Source organism: Cyprinodon variegatus, unplaced genomic scaffold, assembly GCF_000732505.1.
Source record: "Cyprinodon variegatus isolate N-32 unplaced genomic scaffold, C_variegatus-1.0 Scaffold290, whole genome shotgun sequence".
Taxonomy (NCBI): Eukaryota; Metazoa; Chordata; class Actinopteri; order Cyprinodontiformes; family Cyprinodontidae; genus Cyprinodon; species Cyprinodon variegatus.
In genome coordinates this window covers 907,744-931,820 of record NW_015150743.1, presented here as the reverse complement: position 1 = coordinate 931,820, position 24,077 = coordinate 907,744, and the positions used below count along the sequence as shown (strand labels likewise).

The window sequence follows — 24,077 nt, the reverse complement described above, 5'->3', positions numbered from 1 at the left end:
CCCAAGAGATCATTTGAGCTTTCCACTGAGAAAGGGATTATTCTCCACTACGACCCGTTCAAGTACCGCAGGAAATCTGAGTGACAGTCAGTATCTCCGTTCTCCAACTATCAACCTCATTCTGGGTAAAACCTGTTCCGCCCTCCACCGAATCAGACAAACACTGGAACCACGGCACACAGACAGAAGTCAAGGATTAGACTACTTCTCTGGAAATGTGAGTCAGCAACCATATCCTCTTCTCCAAGTTTCACGAGTGAAATTCCCCACTGAGCCTGAACTAACTGCTGTGTCTTCCCCTCACTTTACAGTTCCGGTTGAAGAGTGTTCAGAGCAAGACCTCTTCCCCTGTTTTACTTCTTCAATAAAACCCGTTAAACCTTTTCCCTGTTCTCTCTGTTCAGTTATCTGCATTTTTAGGTCAGAACTTTGTAACATCATGATAATTCCTATGGTGCAGATGGTTTCAAGCGTGATTGTTTTTTCTCAATAATTTTGTGATTTCATTTGGATTAATAATTAATTGCGCATGAGTTAACACCTACTCATGAGCTGTAGAACTTAAATGTAAATCAAACCATCAGTATAAAACAGTATTTTCAGTTTGATAAAGGGAAAGAATAAATAAAACATTTACAAACTAAAGTATCACTACTCAAGGCTGACAAAAATATTGCATTAATAGTGCATTAAATAACTATAAAAGATATACCTACATGCTGTCGACATGTAAGAAAGCAAAAAAAATAAAAACTTCTAATTTAACCCTATCAGTCTGTGAGATAGATACCCTGTCTTATTCTAAAGCCTGGTTCACAGCTTGCATGCAACTTTCTCCTATCCGGTTTTTTCCATGTCACACTGACAGCAGATAGAGAAGCTCCGACTGGGCAGGGTGAGCAGATCTGTGCAGATTATTTTTCCACTCCTGCTTCTATGTCACAAAAATTGAAACAATATTCCCACTTTTGATTTGCACAAATTCTGAAAAGTTATTAATAAATAATGAATAAAAAAGCAAACTGGAGCAGCTACAAATAAAGCTAAGCCTCCCTTTATGAGTGTGGGCAGCATCTCTTAAACAAGCACAAATAGAGAATTTCTCAAGATCTATATTAAAATAAAATCGGAACTACATTTAAAGAAAAGGAAAACGCTGTAATAAAGGCTGGAGGACAGTTTATCTGCTGGCTGAGGCAGTGAAAGGTGATTTTCAGAGAGAGAAATGTTTGAAGTTTATCAAAGCTTTTGTTTTTGCTCATAGAGGGTAGAGTGATAAGCTCTGTCTACCTTCACCCCTTGTTGTTTTTATTTTTGTGAGGCTCAAAGAGAATCACAGTTTGACTATATCCATTTTCTGTCCTCCCAAAGTTTGTGGAAGTTTCTTTGTTATTTTCCTCAAGCAGAGTGATGAGCTGCGCTGTCTACTGTCTCTCTTTGTTTTTGCGAGGTTTACTACTTTATCTGGTTTCTGTCCTCCTGACCCCCTATAAAAGTATTGTTTTTTGTTGTTTTTAAATGTTAAGTTGATTATTTATACACAAGTCTACCCTGCCTGCTTCATAAGCGATTATTCTCTTGTTATTAATGTCTGACTTCTTAGCATCTGGTTCATAATCTGCAATGTTTTCTACCCCCCCGTCTTCATCCATATTGCAATCAATGCTTTCTGTAAAATATTCGGGCTCCAACTAAAGTAACAAGCCAGTTTTGAGAAAGTAATGAGTAGAAAGCACAAATATTTGTGTTCAAATGTAGTAAAAGTGAAAAATCTTCAGAAAAACTATGCAAGTACAGATACTTAAAAAAAAAACTACGAAAATACAGTATTAACACCAAGTATTAATACTGGACACATCTGTATGTTAGCTAAAAGTTACATTTAAACTTAACACAGCCAGTCCAGATTATTTAAAGGAAAAACAAACATGCTTCTTGGTAGTTTTGCATTGTTGTACATTAATAATTTAAAGGAAAGAACTGTCTGAGAAGCTCTCAAAGAAATATCTGGGTATGTATGTCAAAGTGTAAGACTAAAATACAATCTGTCCGTGTCACAACTAATATTATTATAAATGATGGACCCCAGACAACCTCCCAGGATGGAAATGCAAGAAGAAATGTATTAGACAGATAGTGTGGATTGTAAAAATCACCAAGGAAACAAGTTTAAACCATTAGGATGAACACTAAGGTCATATGCTTCACTTTATTATTGTCCATCCAATGCATTCTGAAACATAAGTTCCACAAAGGAAGATAAAGGAGGGTGTCAGTACTACAAGCAAACACAAAGAACCGGACTAATATTTATCAAAATACAAGGTAACAAGCCCTCCTTTGTTCTGATTAGATAAAACTGGAGCTTTTTAAACAATTAGATCTACATTTACAGGAGGAACATGGAAGCTTGTAAAGAAGAGAACACCCTACCAACTGCAAAAGTGCAACATAGATGGTTTTGGCTTTTGGCCTTTTTTGCTGCAAAATAGACAGAGCACTTGAGTATATGCAAAGCATACTATAGACTTAACAAGACATCCTGATGCATAAAGTACTAAAACGAGTAGCTCAGCCTTATTTGCAGCTCCTGGCCTGACTATGTGTATCAAACACTGATGTCTTCCTACCACACACAGAGTAGGGCTGGGAAATGATTAAATATCAGTATATATTGTGACGTAATTTCATTCAATAACTGGAATAGGACTTTAAAACACATTTTTCAATATCAGTACAGCCTTTGCATTTGTCACTGGCTGACCTTCAGAGTACAGCTGATTAAAGCCAAACACATTGGCTAAATGAGTGATGACGTACACAGCCTACAGCTGCAGATACGGTCATTGTGGCTGCAGCTGTAGGCTAAAGGCCAATTTATACTTCTGACACATAGTCTCTGCATCAAATCTGTCTCTGTGCACCTCTAAAAAAATCCTGACTTCACGTCAGACGGTCGCAAACCCACGCAGACCTCAAGCGGACGTGCGTAGAGAAAAAGCAGCTGTGATTGGTCCTTGGTATGCTTTTCTGGCCGTCTGTGTGGTCGTCCTTCTCGATTCGGTGCCGGGGCGCGCCATTTTTAAAAACTAGGGAGTAATAACAACAATGGATAACCACAACTAAAGGTTGATCGAGGAGGTTCGGAAGTACAACCACTTGTGCGATGCCTCAGCCATCTTGCTTTGGAAAATAAACACGCTGCCAAAGAAGTTCTCACCAGTTCTTGAATAGGCTCCCCCTTGAGCTTTAGTGGGAAACTGCTGTGCGTCCCTAGAAATTCCAGACCGGCGTTGCAGAAGCATACCAGCAAAACTGGTTCACGAACAGACGCAAGCAACATTTGATGTGTGCGTTTGCAGAAGTATAATCCGGCCTTAAGCTTCAACATGGTTAGTGTTAGCTACAAAACGAGTGGCAATGATAAAGTGACCAAACACCTCTGTTTACAGTCAGAGAAGAAGAGCTCAGAGCAACATAACTTAGACTAGAGAAGGGGGAAGCTGTGGCATGGGTGAGAGAGGAGGAGTGAAATCTAAACAAGATGCTTTAAAAAAGAACTACTTCTAAATCACTGCCTACACTAAGTATGTTTATTCAAAAGTTTGTATTTTCAGTTTAGTTTGTATTTTCAGAGCTAGTTATTTTATTTTTTATTTTTTTTCTAGAGTGATTAATGAAGATACACTTTAGGCTTAGGCGTAAGTCTTCTTAAAAGTATGAAAACTAAAAAATAAAGGAGGAAGTGAGAGAGAAACTGAAGAGACAAGAACCCTTGAAATATGAGGAGGGAGAGATAATCACCTTGTTTAACGTGGATTCAATCTCAGAGCTCCACATACTAATAGATGTGTGTTTTTTAACTAATTACAGTACTTCTAAATTGTTATACATGAAGTTTTATTGGCATGGTAAGATCATTTTCAGAATATTGCACAGACATCTGTTGGAGTCCCTCTTGGCACCCTTTCTGAGGATTTTATATTATTTATATTGTTTTGAATTATAGGGTTTCAACCAACATTGAGGAATATATGGTTATAGCTGTTTTGGAAATACTTCTGATAGGGAGATAGCTTTTTGGCACTGAATTTGGCACTGGAAGTGTAAACACTGCAATATTCATTCAATATCCACTGTTAAAAATAAAAGAATAAAAAGGAATATAAATGTATATTTGATTTGCATGAAGGAAGGCAGAATGTTTTTTTTTTCCCTTTTTTAATATATTTACTCAGGTTTAAACTGTCAACCCAAGAAAACACAAGCTTTCATCTCAATAAAACAATTTAACAAGATATTTTAGATCCTTTTTAGTACAGAAAATAGCAAAACACAACATATTATAAAATCTTGGTACTCTGTTTCCTGCTGACCCACTTCAAAAACTTCAAACTCAGTCAAGACTTCCATCATCGCTATCAGGCACAGAGACATTTTCACACTTACAGCCAAATCTGTGACTTTATAATTTGTGATCAAAAGGACTTGTGACACTTTATGGCAGCTGAAACATTAATAGTTGGTGGAACTAAGTCTGCATTGCTACAGAAAGTGACTTAGAAAATGAGGGCTTAAAGGTAATGACTGAACAGTGGAAATGACCTACTACTTGTTTAGGTAATAGAAATGTTATTGCTATAAAGGGCGACAAGAAGTCTGGACAAAAAAAATTAAAACATTATTTGGATTTCATACATAGATAAACATTTTGTTCCCTAGCTCTTTTTGAAAACTCCTCTATAGTTCTCCCACTATTCTTATACCTGACAGCCGCTACTCTGTGCTGCTGTCGGCCAAGTACTCTGTGCTGATGAAATAACTCAAAACATTTCATACACTGAGCAGCTGGGATGAAGAGATGTTTGAATTATTTTCTAAACAGCACAAATGCATCCTGATTTTTTTCATTTTTTGTTTTGTTTTGTGTCATTCTGAGTTGAAACTATGATTACAGACTCGGTGCTGCAGTTACAGATGGCCTAACATCATTCCTGGCTTGGTTTCTTTTTTAGAGGCAGAAATGAAGCAAATAACTTTCACTCTTTATGCTTTGGAACTAAAACAGGAAAGCAGAACAAAATTCTGAAATAAAAGACATGGAACGGTTCAGCTTAGTGTTTATCCTATTTGAAACTTTTTTTTTAATACAATTTGTGACATCAAAACGTCCATCCATCCATTTTTCCATCACGCTTATCGTGAGGGGTGCTGGGGCCCATCTCCAGCTGTCTACAGGCGAGAGGTGGGGTACACCCTGGACAGGTAACCAGTTCATCGCAGGGCAACACAGGACAAACAACCATTCACACACACACTCACACCTAAAGAGAATTTAGAGAAACCAATTACCCTAACAGTCATGTTTTTGGACTGTGGGAGGAAGCCGGAGTACCCGGAGAGAACCCATGCATGCTCAGGGAGAACATGCAAACTCCATGCAGAAAGACCCCTGGCAGGGAATTGAACTCGAAACCTTCTTTCTGCAAGGCAGCAGTGCTACCCACTGCTCCATTGTGCAGCCGGCATCAAGACAAACTTGTTTTATGTAATTTTTGTGATTATTATTATGATTTGTAACATAGAACATATTGCTGGACGTCAGTGCTTCTATGTTCCTTCTGTATGTCTGCTTCTGTCTCATTGAGTCCCTTGTCAGAGTCTCTAGATGGCTGCTCAGACAGAGCCTGGTTTTGTTGGAGGTTTCTTCTTGCTCATTAATCTTTTTTTTTGGCTTAACTGTTGCTGCATGCATTAGATTGCTGCAGAGTCAGTTACACAATGCAAGCATAAGTCTGCTGTCACTACATCCTTAACCAGAGGGAGCGTGTCCTGCAAAGTCAGTGATGGATGCAATCAGCTGGTTTTTCCTTAGAAACTACCAATCTGACAGTATGATCTGACTGCATTGTCTCTGTATCTGCTTAAAGATGACATTCTGTAAATTATGAATAATAGATAAACTGAACTGGATAAAAAATTTAATTGACCAACAAAGAGTTATATATAATTGTATAGGTAAATAAAAAGTATAGATGCTTTTATTTCTTTCTAAATAATGCAAAATGAAAAGTCTGGTGTATTGGCCCTGTGTTTTTTTAAAGCATCTTTTGGACTTCCGGCTCGCTACATCGAGACAGCAACATTTCTGTCAGATCTTTGTAAAAGCATTTAAGGTCTGCTGGCATAGATGGAGAACATCTAAAAACATAAAATTTCAAATCAGTGATTATACTGGAGATATCAGTTTCTTGTACATTGGCCAAGAGCATCTGTACAATTTGTTTCTGTTAGTCTGAAAACCATTGTGATCATTATATTCCAGCCCTTACCTACTATAATGGCTGACATGAACCTGCTCACTCAGGCTGCAACTAACTATCATTGTGCTATTTAATTAATCTGTTGATATTTTTTGCGATGAATGGTTTAATAACTGCGCATCAAAATTTACTTAAAGATGATTTTTTTTTTTGAGAATTTAAATAAGGGGAAATAAGGGCTGTTGATAGAATAGGAAATTTGTATCTGAAATGCAAAATGTTTATATATTTTTGTTTTTTACAATTATAGTATAATTCCTTCTCTAAGTAGGATGCTCTCTAAATGTTTCAGAGTCTCCATACTCTATTTAACAATAAATCATTTACTTAATTAGTTAGATGATTATTTCGATAATTGATTAATCACGATTAATCCTGATTAAGTGTTTCAGTTTTACTGCTCACCAATCTCAAACTTTTTGTGGCTTTAAGCATCTTTTCTTTGAGGATAGTATCCTTAAATGTGGAGTATCATACTCCACATTTAGTTCCACCAAGTACGATGGAGTATTAGGGCCAGGCTAGAGATTCTTTTCCACTTCTATTTCGAGAATAAAGTCGTAACATTACATTATTCTCGTAAATCTCTAGTCTGGCGGCCCTAATACTCCGTCGTAACCAAGCATCCTTGTCCTTGCTGAAGAAAATAATCCCCACAGCTGACACCACCGTACCGACCCTGCAGGATGATGCATTAAGAGCAATGTGGAGCTTTTTGGTTTCATCTGACCACTGTTCCCCACACGCTTAATGGTCCCACTACATGGCCAACTAGAAAAACAGTAATGAGTTTTCAACAGGGCTGGGGTTTGTTCTTAGGAAGACGGTTGCAGTATTTTAATAAAATCCTAACACAATGGTTTTCTATCTCTTCCTTTGGTTTCAGATTTGTGAAGTGAGTGGCTTATAGTCTTTCTTTCTTTCCTTATTCAGACAGTGAATCGACCCTTGCTCTGTGAAACATGGGATATTGTTTTATAATCAAGCCCTCCACTTTAAAATGAGCAAAAAACATTTTCTTTGACACGTCTGCTGTGTTCCTTGGTCTTAATGAAGGTGTTTATTTTTTAATGATCTCTACCAAACCCAGAGGCCTTTAGAAAACAAACCAATTTATGCTTAAATAAAAAAACAAACAAAAAACACATTTATAAATATAAATAAATAACTTATTTTTATAGGGATATTAGAATACAGACATCTGACTACCTATGTTCCTCACATTTTCTTTATATTTAATAGTAAACACTTCCGCTCTGTAGTGCAGTGTCACTAAACTTAAGCCTGAAAGTTGAAATAATCAGAAGCAAAAAAAAGCATTAAGACTTTACAAAAATGCTTTACAGAAGTATAGAGAAATTCATCAAATCGGATCACAGGTACAACATGAATGTAGAAAATTCTTTTAGGATGATGTGTTTGCAGGTGGTGCTGAAATGACTAACTGGGCTTAAAAAGGCCCAAATCAACACACAGTGAAACTCCAGTAATGGCTGTTTATTGGTTTGGTGGCCCTGGAGTTAATTGCCTCTCTTTGACATCTTTTAATGCTAAAGAGAGGCAGGTGTTTTGTTTGGATTTATCTCAAAAAAGAACAATGAAAAAGCTTAATGGTGAAAAAGCTAATTTGCTGAATGGAAAGGTGGTGTCAGTCTTAGTCTTAGCTCTGACTTACAATCTTGTATTTATGCTTTTCACCTAAACTGTGGAACAATCTGCCCCTACAGTAAGTCTGCAGATTCTCACTGATCTGCACCTTTTTAAGCCCAGATTAAAAACTAATTTTTTTAACTGGCTTTTAATAATTAGGACATTTAGAATGATTTTTTTGCACTGTTTTCATCTTTCTTAGAAGCACTTTGGTCTTCCTAGTGTTGTTGTAAAGTGCTATATAAATAAACTTTGATCTGATTTGAATTAACCTTTGAACAGAATAAACAAATGATTAGTAAACTTAGAGCTCTTTCATAGTTAACCGTTTAATTGTTCTCATAATATTATTTAGCCAGATATTATTTGAAAAAGCTGTTAGAGGTAGCTGAGGTCATTGGTTATAGACTAACTCCATATGCAAAGTTTGAAACCCAGACTGCCACTATGGCTCTCTGATCAAGACCCTTACCCCCACACCGCTCCCGGGGCGCCCCACCAAGGCAGCCCACTGCTCCCCACGAGATGGGTTAAATGCAGAGTTCATTTCTCCAATGTAATCAAAAAAATTCAATTATGCAGATAATCCACATCAGTGGTACTAACAGTTTAGGTTTGGATAACTGAAATATAAATCAACAGCTTTTATTGATTTACAGAAGTATAAAAATAGTGTGATGTAAATATTTTGCAAACAACATGGTTGGGGTGTAACATTATTCTAAGCTCATGCTTACTTTTTTTTTTAATGTAAAATCTAAGAATCTAAATTTTAGTTTGCATAAAAAAAATAAGAGTAAAGATTTTAATACTTCAACAATTCATAAGGAGCACATCATTTCTTAATGAGGTTTAAAGAGACCAAATCTGAAGCACTGCTTTTGTCTAAAAGTGAGTTGTCTTTAATGTCAAAATATTATATTTAAAAATCCTTCCCTTTTGTTTTAACAAATAAAGCAAAGGTTTTTCACATATCCAGCTGTGGTTTATATAATCTTCTATTAAAGTTATCTACTTTAAATTTGGCAAGTTGAGAGTAATTAAGATTCATTTCAGATCCATGCAGTCGCCAGCTTCAGCGCCATTAGCAGCAAACAGTTTACCAATCCCTGCATTCTCACAGTGTTACTCTGTTCCTTAAATGGCTCCAAGTATGTAATTAAATACAAACTTTTGTCATTCTGGCTCCTTTATTCTCTGATTCCTTCAACACACGTTACAAAGAACTACAAAGAAATACGCCAAAAAAGGGAATATCTATCTGAAAGTAAGAAAGTAAGATACTCCATGTGGAGCTTAAAGTAAAAACAATAACTGGATGGCACTTTGCAGGACAGACTTCAATTTGTAGGCAAATGTGCTGTTATGAAAAAAGCAGATTACAGTACTTAGAGGCTCAGATGAAATTAATATAAAGGCATCAATATTCTGGTATGTTTGCTTACAAACACTTTAAGTTAACACTGAGCTCTAAGCTGACGATTCCAGCAGTTTTCTGCTTAAACCTCTCCATCATCTCTGGATCAGCATTCCTCCATGGAGGTTTACGTTAGGACAAGTCTGCTATTGTTTGCTAGTAATAAAGTTTAGAATTATACCATTTTAATACTGGACCTTATATTGGATCAGTGCAGATAGAATCAAGAAATAGAACAGACGCATCAGTTTGTTGAAAATGATAACCTTTTAGGTTTGTAACTCTTGCTGTCTTTCTCATGCGGTCTTTGAAGCCATCAACCTTCCAGTCAGTCTGTCTCAGACCGGAGGAACTCTCCATCCAGCTTGTGTTCTGTTAAATTACACTTAACCTTGAATGTCACCCTGTCCAGCTTCTTCTCTACCCCAGCAGAAACAAAAGACCACAGTAACAGGAAAAAGTATCTTCAAAGTTGTTTCTTCTTAAACAATGCTGAAGAACATTTCCATTCCCTTTTTTTGTATTTTGTTTAGTACAAACATTTATGGAACATATAAAATTCACTTTTGATACTCCACCAATCCACCAATCCAAATCTATCAAAGGGAAAAGACCTGCTGTGGACTTTACAGGGAAACTGAAGTCAAAAGAGTGGGAGGGGGGAGGAAGCTTTAATACTGGCTGCTTCAAAGGGCCTTTATTCCTCTATGAGTTGTGTTTATTCATGACCTCATGTCCTATAATGCAGTTTTTTTTTTAGTTGTTGATGAAGATAACTTTTAAAGAAAATAAAAAGCATTGTAGTGCGGGTGTAGCTTCCTGACAGTAGGGCTCATGGGATTTGGTGTGCTGGGACATGAAAGAGCCTTTAGCCAAGCAAAGTTTACAGTATATTTATAGAAAGAAACGTTTCTGTTTCTTCTTCCTGTTTTTTTTTCTTTAGGATAAAGTGTAAGATTCTCAATGCCTTCAGCAACATTAAGCATTTCTTATATTGCCTTAAAACAGTATTCATCCATTCCAGGGGTGGAAAGTAACAAATTACATTTACTCACGTTACTGTAATTGAGTACTTTTTATGAGTAATTTGTAAATTTCTGAGTAGTTTTTGAAATATGTAATTTTACTTTTACTCTAGTACATTTTAACCTAAGTAGTTTTACTTCGCTACATTTGAAACCTCCTCACTTTACTGAGTAAAAAAAAAAAGAAGAAAAAAAATACTGGTAAAAAAATTAAATGCGGCCGGAAATTTAAACCCCCTGTGTCACGGAACCAAAACTTAATGCGCGACCCTGCCTTGCAATTACCCTTTGTATTGTCTCATAATCCAGTGCTGCGCTTTGGAAGATGGCAGTTGCTAATCACGACGTAGAGAGTATGGATGAGGAAACACATTCTGGAGATGAAAGCCAGAAAAACCCTTGGCCATATCTGGATGGATTATTTATTTTCAAATGCACAAAAGGGAACAATGTGATAATGCAGTGACATGCAGTAACATATGCCTGGCCAGCAAAACTGAGCTTTCGGCTTTTAAAACATCAACATCCAATTTACGAAAACATGTGGCGGTAAGTTAGCGCAAATGTTTTTGTCTCCGACATCGCAAACAGTTTATTTATTATTTATGTATAAGGAAGCTCTTGGTTTGTTAGCAGTTGCTTAGAATTAGCTAGTTCGGAGTATCAAAAGTATGACTGAGTTGGGAATTCAAGCATTACAGGTATTGATGTTTTTTTAATGTGGCGATAAATAAAATATAATGTTATGATGGACCTGAAGTTCCTGAAGTTCCTCCTCCTCACACTCATCCGGTTCCTTCCCCCATCTCTCTCTGGTGTTCTGTGAACTTCAGGTTCAGCATTAACCTGTTGAACTCCTTCCCAAACATTAAGAATCTGTCTCTGAAACTCAGCACAGGCCTTCTAGCCTCAGCTGCCTGTGAGAGGCTTTTTAGTTCAGCCGGGTTGCTCTTCACAGCAAAGAGAGCAAAACTTACAGCAAAAAACTTTGAAAATCCGCTACTGCTAAAATTGAACAAGAGCTTTACCGGTCTAAAGTTGTTGATTTGGGGCAGTTTTGTGGGTTCCTGTGGACACTTTATTTTGAAGTTAGATCCTGTGAGCACTTTATTTTAAATTGTTGGATCCTGTGAGAATTTTGTTTTATTGTGAACAGTGGGATCCTGTGGCATTTTATTTAATAACAGTGGGATCCTGTTGCATTTTAGTTTGATTTCTGGTATCTTTTGGGCAATTTATTTTGTGTGCATTTTGAATACTTTAACTTGGACAGTAGGATTGAAAATAGTTTGCCCTTTATGGTACAGGTTGTGACTGTCCTTGTGCTGTGAGGAAGTATGTTCCTTAGCCCAGCTGATCTTTTGCAAGTGTGGATGTCCACTGAAATATGCCTTGAAATCGATTAAAACACCTTGTGCTCAATTTGATTCATGACTCATCCTTTTTTGCATTAAATAACTCAAAGTAACTAAGTAACTTTTACTCAAATTATATTTTAAACGAAGTAATTTTGTACTTTTACTTGAGTACATCTTTTAGAAGGGTAATTTTACTTTTACTCTGAGTAGAATTTAGGCAAAGTAAAGATACTTTTACTCAATTACAATTTTTTAGTACTCTTTCCACCTCTGGTCCATTCTATAATATTTTTTCTGTCCTAAATTTTTTGTTGTTGTTGTATAAAAGCAAACTTTATTATATTCATTAGGGATGCTCTGATCAGGACCGTTGCTATCTATCCTCATCCCTCATGAGAACCAATCACACGGACTGGCTGTGGATTTTTTAAATTTATTTAGGTATAAATGCTACTGCTGACTATTCAATCTGCCAAACTCATTTAAACCTGCTAACAGGTTTTATTTAAAAGATTAAAAAACACTTTATATTTTACCACAGAAGGTGCGATCTGACACTGATGCTCCTTAAGCTCAAAGTTCCCCTTTAAGTTCTTTGGAAGTTTTTTTTTGGCCTTTTGCTACCATCCTTTTTGATCTGTTATTAGTTTTCCTCCTGCGGCCAAATCCAGGGCGGTTGGCTACAGTCCCATGGATCTTAGATTTTTTTTAAAATAAAATTGTAGTCAAAGAAACATCAAGCTGCTTGGACATGGTCTTTGAGATTTTATCTTTAACAGTTTTTCTATAATTTTCTTTCTTTCTTTCTTTCTGTGCTCATTGGTCAGAGCGTTGGCCAATAGGCACAGACATGGTTTGAAAGACAACAGGTTGTTCTCATCAACAATTTTCCGATGTCTCATTCATTGGGGCCAGACTAAATTCCACATTTAATCTCATATTTAGTCCGGTTAATCAGGCTAAATCTATGAGATAATTTTTGTATTAAACATCCTGGTTAAAAACCGGTCTGCCGCGCGCTCAACTCTGATAACGTGCTCTCCACTTCTTCTCTGCACACAAAACTTCATCTCTGTTCTCGCTCGGCTCCACAGGATTAAGTGATGTAATTTCGTTTACAGCGGCATTAGATGCTTCTTCACTGGGCTCATCCGCTGTCCTCTTTGTTTACGCTTCCTGTTGGATCGGTGGAGTCACGTGATTCGACACACCTGCTGCAGTGTCTTAAAGGGGAAGGAAATACAGGCCACCAGCGCCCACAGCAAAACAGCAGAATTAAGCTGATTTATTTTACCGACATGGGAAAACTGTCACCAGTTATCGTAGTGAGGGTAGAGGTTAAAATCCGGTTCTTGCAATTCTGTTTCTACTGCTTTTAAAACTTTATTTCCGTACGCTCCCTCTTACCTGGAATATTATGGATGGTGATCGCCAAGATGAGGAGGAGAATTCTTCGCCAGCTGTTGCCTGTTTGACCAACTCCTTCTGGTGTTTTAGTTCCTGATTCTTGCCCATCGGAGTGACCCAAATTGGTGCCTCGTCTTCTTTGGTACACATCTCCATTATCAATTTTGTCTATATTGAAAAAAAAAAAAACATTAAAAAAAAAAATTAAATACAAACATTACACATTGCCTCCAGAAACAGGAGATTACCTGACAATAGCCCAGACTATACTACTGGTTGTTGAACAAATGCATCTAAAACTTAACTTTCTCAACTTTCCATCCCACCAACAAGTCAACCTGAGGGCATCTGATACTCTGTAAATCAAGCAGACAAGAGCGTAGCAGAACTGGGTCTAAAATTCTGCTACTCTGCAAGTATGACAGGGCTTTTCAAAACTGTAAAGCCATCCTGTGTGTGAAGTGTTCCAAAATAAAGGGCAGAAAAACCCTAAGGGGCTCCAGCCTCCTTCAAATTAATGCATTCAGTTTATCCCCAGTAGGAGTGCTTGTCGGCTGGTGGAACAATCCCTGAAAGCTGCAAACTGCCAGTGTTGGTGGCAGCTGGCAGATGTTGTTGGCATTACATGTCTATTAGGCTGGAGAGTAGAAAATCAAATTAGCAGGCCCACTTCACGCAGTGATTGGGCAGCTGTGTGGGAAGTCAAAGGGGTTTCATCTTCTCTCTCACGTAAACTATTTTTCAGTTTTTCAACTACAGAAAAAGCTTCTGATTGACAAACAGGAAGAGGACAAGAATATTTACATAATCAAGTTCAAGGTTAGAAAAGAATCCCATTGAGGTCTTCACAGAGCTGTTAAGGTTTTATCACTAATATGGTTGGATCAAGGGCAAATATTACCATTTAATGAGTAAAAGCTGCCTTTCAGTGCTAATTGGAGTGCCTGATAAATCCATAAAGCCCCCGTATGACAGTGAAGGGAGTTACAGTTACAGACATCCAAATAGGCTTTACATACATTTAGCAGATATGCACTGGCCTCTGCAATTACAGGAAGCCCTAGTGGATTGAAAATAAATTATCGTCTTATGGCTGTAGCATAATAATGCTCTAAAACATGTTAAATTGGTAACATCAAACAGACAGTTGAAGGTCCAGAAGACCTTAGAAACTCTACATGTTTGTAGTGAAAGGATATAAAAGGCTTGTGCTGGAATTTCATCCAAACAACCAGTTGCATTTGTAGGTGCACATAATTAAAAAGTCTTTCAGATTGTGTACGATAGTTTCACTTAACTCTGAAGGTGTTACCTTTATTTATTTATTTTTTTTATCTTATTTTGCTACAGCAGCTAAGAGCTCCAATGAAGCTCCAATTTATTCTGAACATACAAATTTATACTGCAGTTTGTCCCGTGTGTCAATGAGGGAGTTTTCTTTCAATTCATTGCTTTAATATTCAACTTATTTTCCGTGTGTTCAGATTTGTTTGAATAAAAACTTGCTGTAGCAAGAGCCCCCATCAAAAAGAAGCCACCACATGAATTACTGCAAATAACCCCCCTGTGGCATAGAAGATAGTCTGACCCTACCTTTGAATGAAGCCATTTAAAAGTGGTATTAACTGCCTGGCTTTCTAAAAGACAAGCCGTGATTTTTTCTGCTAAGTTCTCAACATTACATTGACTCAGTGGGAGACATGTGAGTCAACTTTAATGGCTATCTCTATTGAGTCACAATAAAAGGATAATTTCAATGGAATCAACTGCTGAAAAAAAGACATTCATTTGGGTGCTGTTTGTCTTCATTCAGAATATGTAATCAGCTTAGCAAATTTTTTTTAAATACGTATTTCAAAGAGATCCTTGATTAAGGAAAAACGAATGTGGTGAAGTGCTTATTAAAGATATTAAACTCTAGAACAATCAGACTTGCTCAAGTGGACGCATCACTGACAAAACCTTTAAATGTGCAAATTCTGACACATGACTTCTATTCAGATTTCAACATGGATAAGTCATCTTAGGACATACAGGCTGAAACAAGATGAACCTTTTCAGCAGGAAAACAGAAAGTCCGACACATGCCATTTCATAAAAGAACCATCCTAACATGAACTAAAATTAGATTATATCTAATTTTACAAATAAGTAAATAAAATCTTTTGGACACTTAACAGCGGAAAAAAGGATGGAGTGAGAAAGTTTGCAACAAAGATAATTAATGTGAAAACACTGGTGAGTTGTGGGCATTTCAACCTACCTAGGGAGGACAAATTCATAGGCTCCCATCAAACACAGGCTTTTAATCATTGGATTGTAAAACTATCAAATCCTGGAGGGCAAAAAAAACACTGCTGAGATATTAGAACCGGTGTTGTTTTCGTCAACGGTGGTGATGAGGACATTTTTTTGTTAATATTCCTTTTTTCATGACGATAACAAAAACTGACAAGCTAAACATGGATCTTTGATGCCTAAGACATGACTAGTCATAGGTTTGAGTTTTCGTCAATGAGACGAGACTAAACTAAAATTAGCTGGTCGTCGGTCAGACGTTTAAAATGCATCATCATGCTGTAATCTGCTAAGCAGTATCAGTCGTGCTGGATCTGCCGCCCACCTGGTGTGCAGCGCTGCACATTCTGCATGACCACAGATAGATCATGGCAGCAGCGGCAGAGTCTGAGAAAATAACCCGTATTCGTCCAGTACTGTGCGCTCAACACTAAAAGATTTTGCTCTTCTAGCTGTGCTTGTGCAGAAATGTGTCTTTGTGTTCGTGTAGGTCTGCGTGTAGTCTGTGCTTCACGCTCCACACTGATGGTTCGCTCTCAGCAGTATGGATCTTCCTGCTCTCGCTACTTAATAAACTACATGTGGCTGATCATCCTCTGCCATATAAGCATAAAAAATCCCTTTTCTAACAATCAAGATTTTATTTCTTCCAGCTTGCAAGAAGTGATACTAAACATTCTTTAACTTCTACCAAAAGGAATCCCTAAATGATATCCAAAGAAAATATTTCATTGCACACTTTTTATTTTTGAATAAAAACCCAGATGAAAAGGTACATAGATCTTTGAATATTTCTCTCTCATACCATCTATTAAATATGATGTAATTTTTTCTTTCTGTTGTCATTAAAACATTTTTTATGTTTCCTTTGAATTTGTCAATATTTTAGTTAGCATATTCATTCAATTTAGGTCTGGATTGTCATGGCATAACAAGGTAATTATGTAGGTTCTATCTGTATGTTTTTATATCAAAACCCTGTGAATTAAAATCTACTTTGACCCCTGAGCAGTAGGAAATTCTCAGAAATAAAGCCAAAATTGCTGAAGTAGAAAGAAGAATGTTTTTCTTCTTTGCTTTTTTGGAGAAATTAAGATTTTATTGATTCATAGTAGATCAGAAAGCATTTGTTTTTTAATTGAAACTTTTTATGTCTAAAACCATTCCTTTGTTGTGCATTTTGTTAGCTTGTCTGTCTGCTATTTTAACCAATATGGTGTGTTGAACTAGAGCTACTACTTTCACAACTTTTGTGAGACACTTTTGTATGAAGTATTAAATTAATTCATAAAAAACTTTATTTGAATTCTATAAATCAAAGTTTTCTGCCCAACTGCAATGATGAACTGCACAGCAGCATTCTATACCCAGCTATTGTAGGGCTGTATCTGGGCAAGAGCTGTTAGTGTGATACATAATCTGGTTGCTATTTGAAATGTGAAGGTTTACTTTTTTTGCAACATAAAACTAAATAAAACTAGACTTAATCCTTTTTAAGTTCTAGTCGACTAAAACCGAAAAAAAAAAAAAAGATTAAGACTAAATCTAAGATGGCTATCAAAAACAACAGGGACACAACATGGTACATGGCACAACTGCTAGAGTAAACAGTCTGATCACTGAGCAAACCATGGGTTGGTTGTGAGCAGAAATTTAAATCAAAATGAAAACGATGTCTTTAGCATTTTCTATAATATCTGTGTCCTACAAGCTATAAGAAAGGTGGTTTAAAAGGGGCGTGAAGGAAGCCATCTATGTTAAGAGAGAAAAAACAACTTTAAACAGAGGTGGTGGACAACTCAGTTATAGAGATGATCCCTTTCAGGTATCACCACAACCCCCACCGCATCACAGAGGAACAAAGCACCTCCTCTCTTCAGCCAGGTGCACAATCCCTCCTTTAACGAACGACCATTCACAATCATAGAGAGGTTTCAGATATTACAGGCTAACAATGGAACCAAACGACCCACTCGTCGGTTTCAATTTACATGTTTCTAAGCAATACAAGGCCTTGTCCATATAAGACTCAAACTCACTGCAGATCCAGACATTTGAATTGAAAAAGCTTCCTGGAATAGAAGCGAAACGTCTTCAAACCTTGGAAACCAAGTCCAGTGGATTGTTTTTAAATTTTTAAGGAATGACTATGACCTGGATGACTGAGAATCTTCATCAGCCTACAAGCTATAATTGAGTAAAAAGTAAAAAACACAAAAATCCAGGTCTGTTTGCCCTTTTGGGGGCTCTGTAATAAAGAGAGAACCTTAAAATAATGAGTCTTTTAATCACCTGACTTTATATCAAAATATGAAGAGTTGTTGTCAGACGCTGGACTAAAACAATTAAGGAGAAAGACGTTGAGAAGGACGTTTAGAAAACAATTTAAATATAAATAAGGACGAGATGGAAATACTGGTCCTAATCTGATTCACAAGTATTTCATCAAATATGAATGTTAAGATGCAAAACAGACGAGCTGCATTTCTCACACTCAGGCAAAGAGAATACAAATAGAGACAAATACAGATACTGGCTCCTAATCTGAATTACAATAACGGTTAGCAGCTTCCACATAATCTAATTTGGACAAAGCCCTTCTTGAGAATTACACAAAGGAAAACAAAATACTAATACTGGAAAGAAAAAAAAAAAACACATCATAGAAATAACTGGCTACATCCATTGTGAGTGTCATTATTAATGTCTTATCACATTTTCATGATGGAGTTTATTTGACTCCTTCCAAATGAGATTACTCTATTATGTGAAAGCAAAAGACATGAAGAGAGTTATTTACTCAATGGTTCCTCTGCTGCTCTCAATCTCACCATACATTTCACTAACACATTACCTTCATTTGTTATTTTTATGTACATTAAATCTAAACACATTATAATATATATATATATATATATATATATATATATATATATATATATATATATATATATATATATATAGTAAGTATATAGTTGATATTTTTTTTCTTTTGATCAAGTAGAATAATTCCCAAAAAAAACTTAAAAAGAATTTGATCTGTATTCGCTTGAGTATGGCTAATTATTACCATGGTAATATGTATTTGTTTAAGGAAACCAATGGCTGATCATAGATGTTTAAAAAGTCCCATGACAAAGTCTTTTCAAACCATGTCCTAAATCTCTTGGACTACAATAAACCTTTTTCCTGTAGAATGAATGCCAACTATACTGGTGAAGATTCTCAGTCATTCAGGTCATAGTCATTCCAAAAAAGTTCAAAAACAATCCACTGGACTTTTGTTTCCAAGTTTGAAGACGTTTTGCTTCCCAAAAAAGCTTCCTGGATGGGAAGCGAAACGTCTTCAAACTTGGCAACAAAGTCCAGAGAATCGTTTTTTAACTTTTTGCAATAAATGCCAGCTAGTCTTCTATATCTCTGCTGTGCTTTAATGTAACAACCAGGTGGGTTTACAGACAGGACTGTCTGTAAATCTTTAAAATGTAACTCTGTGTTTAAAGTTAACAGGCTGGTTCATCTTATTTTAAATATTGATAGTGTATTTATTATCCCAATGAATATTTTAACTTACATTTAAGTTTAAAGGCAAACCATAGAACACAGAGAAAACCTGTTAATGTTGATCTTCTAAATTGCTAATGTGTTCATATAGAGAAAATGAACTCTAATGGGGCTTTTTAAATACTGTATGTCATCCAAAGTTTGTCAGAGGTTTTTTCAAAGCTTAGTAAAATTTAAATAAGACTCATCTATTCATCTTCAATATATATTCAGTATATAAAAACACAATCTGGATTTTTTTTTCTAAAACAAGCAAACATGACAGTACCTCTTTAAAAAGTGTTCATGTGTTCAAGAGTCAAGTTGCTAAACTAACATGAATGCAATATTACAGCTGAAAAAGGGCAGCTAGCCTAAACATGGTGGTAAATATGCTGTTTCTTCAACCCTTCAAAACTGTCGCTGATATAAATGTTTTAATTAGCCGTTTTATTTCACTGGATACAACAACATGAGACCCTGATTTGTTGCTGACGTCCAAACTGGTAATCCTCCCATTTTGTCTCTTTCCCTCCTCTGCCCATCCCTCAGTTTGTCTTGAAAACGTACATTCTCCAACATTAGCGATTGATCTGGGTGAGAGTGGTCCGACTGTGTAAGCTGTGCCACGTAAGCAGCAGTAAATAGGAATTATCTGGAGCGGAAAGGTCAAATGATCTGGACTTTTGCTTGGGGTGCTCTGGTGAAACCCTCAATCAGAGGATGCTTTCAAAGGCCAAAAACCCTCAGTCCATTTCTCTCCAATTGAACTTCCCAAACTATTAGCCCATCACTAATGGCTGTGTGTTCACACTCTGTGAACACATTGCTGTTGATCTCTGCCTGCTAATGATAGCTGTAGGGATGCAGCTGAATTTGTATTTCTAAACCATCTCCTCCTTATTGTACATGATTATCCAATCTTCCATTACAACAAACTACATTTATCTAACCTTATACAGTAGTACTACTGACTCATGAGCATGAAACATACTTGATGGCAACCATTGTTGTTGTAACTATAATGTTGTATATTTAAAACATGTTTTTAAAAGAGAAAAAGTTGAGATTTAAGCAGGACTAGGACTTCAGATCTACACAAAAGCCTAAAAAGGGTTTTTTCTGTTGTTCGCTACTCCCTCAAATCAGATTCTGATGGAATAAAAAAATAAAAATGTCCAGATCTAAAAACATTGTTCCCTCATGAAGAACTATGCAAGAGAAAAGTGTTGACCTAATCCATCTTTGAATTGGAATCCTGACAAGGCATTTCTAAAAAAAACAGCAGCTGCATTTAACAAAGCTAAATTTAAACAATTGTAGCTTATTTATTAGTGATTGGAAGTTAAAGGCTGGGTTCCCTTTAAATCTACCTCTTATTCAAGTTTAAAGTAATCCTCATATTCATAGAGGCAGTATCGGCTGCTGCAGCTTCCACTCCTCTCCTTTGTATGCCGACTCTACAGAGATGTTTGTAGGAAGTAGTTAAAATCTAATTGTTGTATTTTAATGGTTTTAAAGAAAAGCGCTAAATGGAGCTGAAGTTTTTGGAGAAAAGCCTGTATATGATTATAAATGAATGACAAGGAATTTATTTCAGACGATTTCAGACAGACAATTTGACAAAGAACACTAAAATAATCATCAACCAAACCACACACCAATTTCCAAACTTACTAAATTCACCTGAAAATAAATACAAACAAAACCCTCCACCAGATAAACCTGTCATGTACAGCCAGAGAATTAACATCGATGTAAATTGTCTGAAAGCGGTATGAAGCAGTAAAACTTATTATTCAAACCCCCTCTACCTCTGAACAAACATAAATTAACTTAAAGTAGAGTGACCTCCCTGTTAAACTTGTTTTTTTCCCCAATATTCACACACAAAAAATATATATGTATACACACATCATATATATATATATATATATATATATATATATATATATATATATATATATATATATATATATATATATATATACATACATCAGGACAAAATCCACATTCACACCCTTGTCCATTGGCACTCAGAGTACTGCGATCCCCTTAAAAACCTCCAATTATCAATGCCACATCCCAACACCATAGTCCCTCCACCAGCTCCCCCCACCGGTCCCATCAGCTTCCCACAGCGACATTCAGCTCCCCTCAAACTGATGTTGAAAAACATCAAATTGAGCCTTTTTTTAAACAGACTCATGCTTGGACATTGCTTCAGCTCTTTTCCTGAAAGAACATTGACATACTGCCATGACGCACCATGTTTTCTGCCTTTTGCAATCTTTATTCTTCAGCTAACATACATCATATAAACTAAAATGAAAAAGCAATAGTGGTCATATATTTTTTCCATGTGTGTAGGTTTACTGAACCAACTTAAAATGTAAAAAAAACTTTTAATTGAAATGAAAAACATCCGTCTTAACGTCGTTTTGATGCCTAGGAGAAAGCCAAGGTACAATTTAGACTGACTTGGTCAACGTTTATTTCTTAGTTATCTACATTTTACAGGAGTAGACTAAATGAAGCTATTCAGGTTAAAGTTGACATTTTAGGGCTGTATTAATTCAGCTGTATCAAAAACTGTCACTTAGCCAGTCTGACAAAACAAAAGATGTACCATAGCATTAACCTTATCAGGATACCTTCTGGCCATTTTTAATAACCTTTGAGTTTAATTTAACTAAGTTCCCCACCTTTGCAAGGAAAATTCATTATAGTAGATCATCATCTGTTCCATTTTTAATTTCCCCAGTATCACAGAAAACACAACACAGGCTGCAGTTTAATTTCTTCCCTGTCACAAAATGATGTTCTTGTTGATAATGTTAATTCCTTAATGCATGTTGCATTATATAATGCTGCCCTGAAAGAAGTAATTATTCAAAGTAGACTGACGCACAATGCTGGAAAAGATAGAAATTGCGTTCTAGAGAAGACCTACTTAATCTAGAAGAAAAATCTACAGTACTGACACATTAATGAACCTTTCACACATCTACAACGGCATAAATTAACTCTGTATTTAAGAAGATTAAAAACTTTCTTGGGTTCCCAACTGCACAGTAAAAGCTCTGTTAAGGAACCAATTTTCTCACCTCTCAGTAATTCAGTTTTCTTTATTAATAAAACTGATTTTATTACAAGTAACACCAAAAAAGTTTTAGAAAGTTAACAACGTTGTTGGCCAACAACCACCTCAATGACTCCCCATTACTAAGGGGTGGACCTGTTCTTACTCTATAAAGCTTGGAACTCAACACTTATTCTGACATTTTGAATTGAAGAAGCTTCCAGGATGGGAAGCGAAACGTCTTCAAACTTGGAAAAAAAAAAGTCCAATGGTTTGTTTTTTAACTGTTTTTGGAATGACTATGACCTGGATGACCGATAATCTTCACCAGCATAATACAGTTAAAACCATTGATATACCTCTGAATATAAGTCATGCATTATCAGTAAGTCAGGCAGTAAAGGAGGCAGCTACAGCATCTGAACTATGTGAGTTATGAAAAATATGAGTGCCACTCCGATCTGAAACTTGTATGAGATCTAATTCTAAATAAATGAATAATAAAAGTAATTTCTTTGATTTCCACCCCCATTTTAGATATGAATAATCTTTCCTTAGTACCTCAGGCTTTTAAGGCAGCTGTAATTAAACTTTTATCTAAGAAACCTTCTCTGGATCCAAATGACTTAGTAAAACAAAAACCGTATGTTTAATCTGCGTTTCTCATCTAAAATTCCTCAGAAAACAGTCGATAAACAAGTGTTTGAGCTTTTACACTGTAATGACATTTTGGAAGAGCTTCAGTCAGGTTTTATAACTCATCATAGCACTGAAACAGCAGTGCTGTCAGGCACTAATGATATTCTCATATCGCCTCTCATATCGACTCGGATAATGGACTGATGTCAGCATTTGATACAGTCGATCACAATAGTGTTAGAATTAACAGAGCAGACCCAGGATGGTTAAAAAAAGGAAACAGACAGATTTCAGTTTGTTTGTCTTCAGTCTGCAGGGTTACGTACAGTTCCAAAGGGCTCAGTGCTTGTCCCAGTTCTCTTCACTACTGTATATACATTACATGTTCCCGATGCTTTTATGTTGAGGTCTGTTACAGTCCAAAAAAAACAACAGATGGACTTTCTGGCTGTTTAGCCCTTTGCCCCCTTGTAATCCTTAACTTAGGTTAACATATAATTTCTCACTAATCACATACAAGTTCATTCAATTCAATTCAGTGTATTCATATAGCGCCAATTCATAACACATGTCATCTCAAGGAACTTTACAGTTCACAAGTTAGAAATATTTGTTGGATGGATCTTAATACAGGAACTTCATTTCTTTTTCTTTTTTTTCTTTTTCCAGACATCTATCTATGTCTGCAGCTTTTTGAACAGGCAACCTCACAGCCATCCTACCTTTTGGAAGTTCTGTGACCCTGTTTGCTTCCAGTTCACTGAAAGTTATTTTAAAGGAAAAGTCCGGTCAGCAAGGAATAATAAATGGATCATTAACTTTACCTAAAATTAATATTTTCACAGTGATTTATTTAATTTAGCCTTAATCAGTAAAAAAATGAAAACAATAATTTTTGTTGTGATAACTGAGTCTTTTTTGTCCATATATAGTAATACCTCAGTCCTGACATGTTCCAACAGTGACGTTACGGTGCGTAAGATTTCAAGAGGACTTCACCATTGAAATTCACCAGAGCTATAGTTAAAGTGACAATGCCCACGTGCATGGCAGTTGGAAGTTGTAATACATCGTATAAAAGTGATAAAAGTCACCTTTAGTGATCCACCACTGGTTTGTTGTTGGATTGCCAACTCGAAGAGAGAGGATTTGTCATTTAACTTCTGGCCATAGAAAAAAAACACGTAATATGTAGCAAACTTTGTAAAAAGAATGTTTTCAAGATGACTTGGATAACAGTGAGTTGTGAAAAATACCAGATACAGCACTGGGACTTGATCAACAGCCGATACCGCACTGTGACGTCACAAACCGGTAGGTGGCAGTAGTGTTCTT

The 24,077-nt window shown here is 36.3% G+C and overlaps 1 protein-coding gene across 2 annotated transcripts in view; it reads right to left on the bottom strand.

The window, feature by feature from the left end:
• slc39a11 (solute carrier family 39 member 11) overlaps window positions 1-24,077 on the bottom strand; it is a 230,199-nt gene that overhangs the window by 25,362 nt on the left and 180,760 nt on the right. For both annotated transcript variants that reach the window (XM_015383625.1, XM_015383626.1), the window contains exon 6: window positions 13,181-13,348. In XM_015383625.1, coding sequence (XP_015239111.1) covers window positions 13,181-13,348 — 168 coding nt within the window. The remainder of the gene's footprint in view (window positions 1-13,180; window positions 13,349-24,077) is intronic.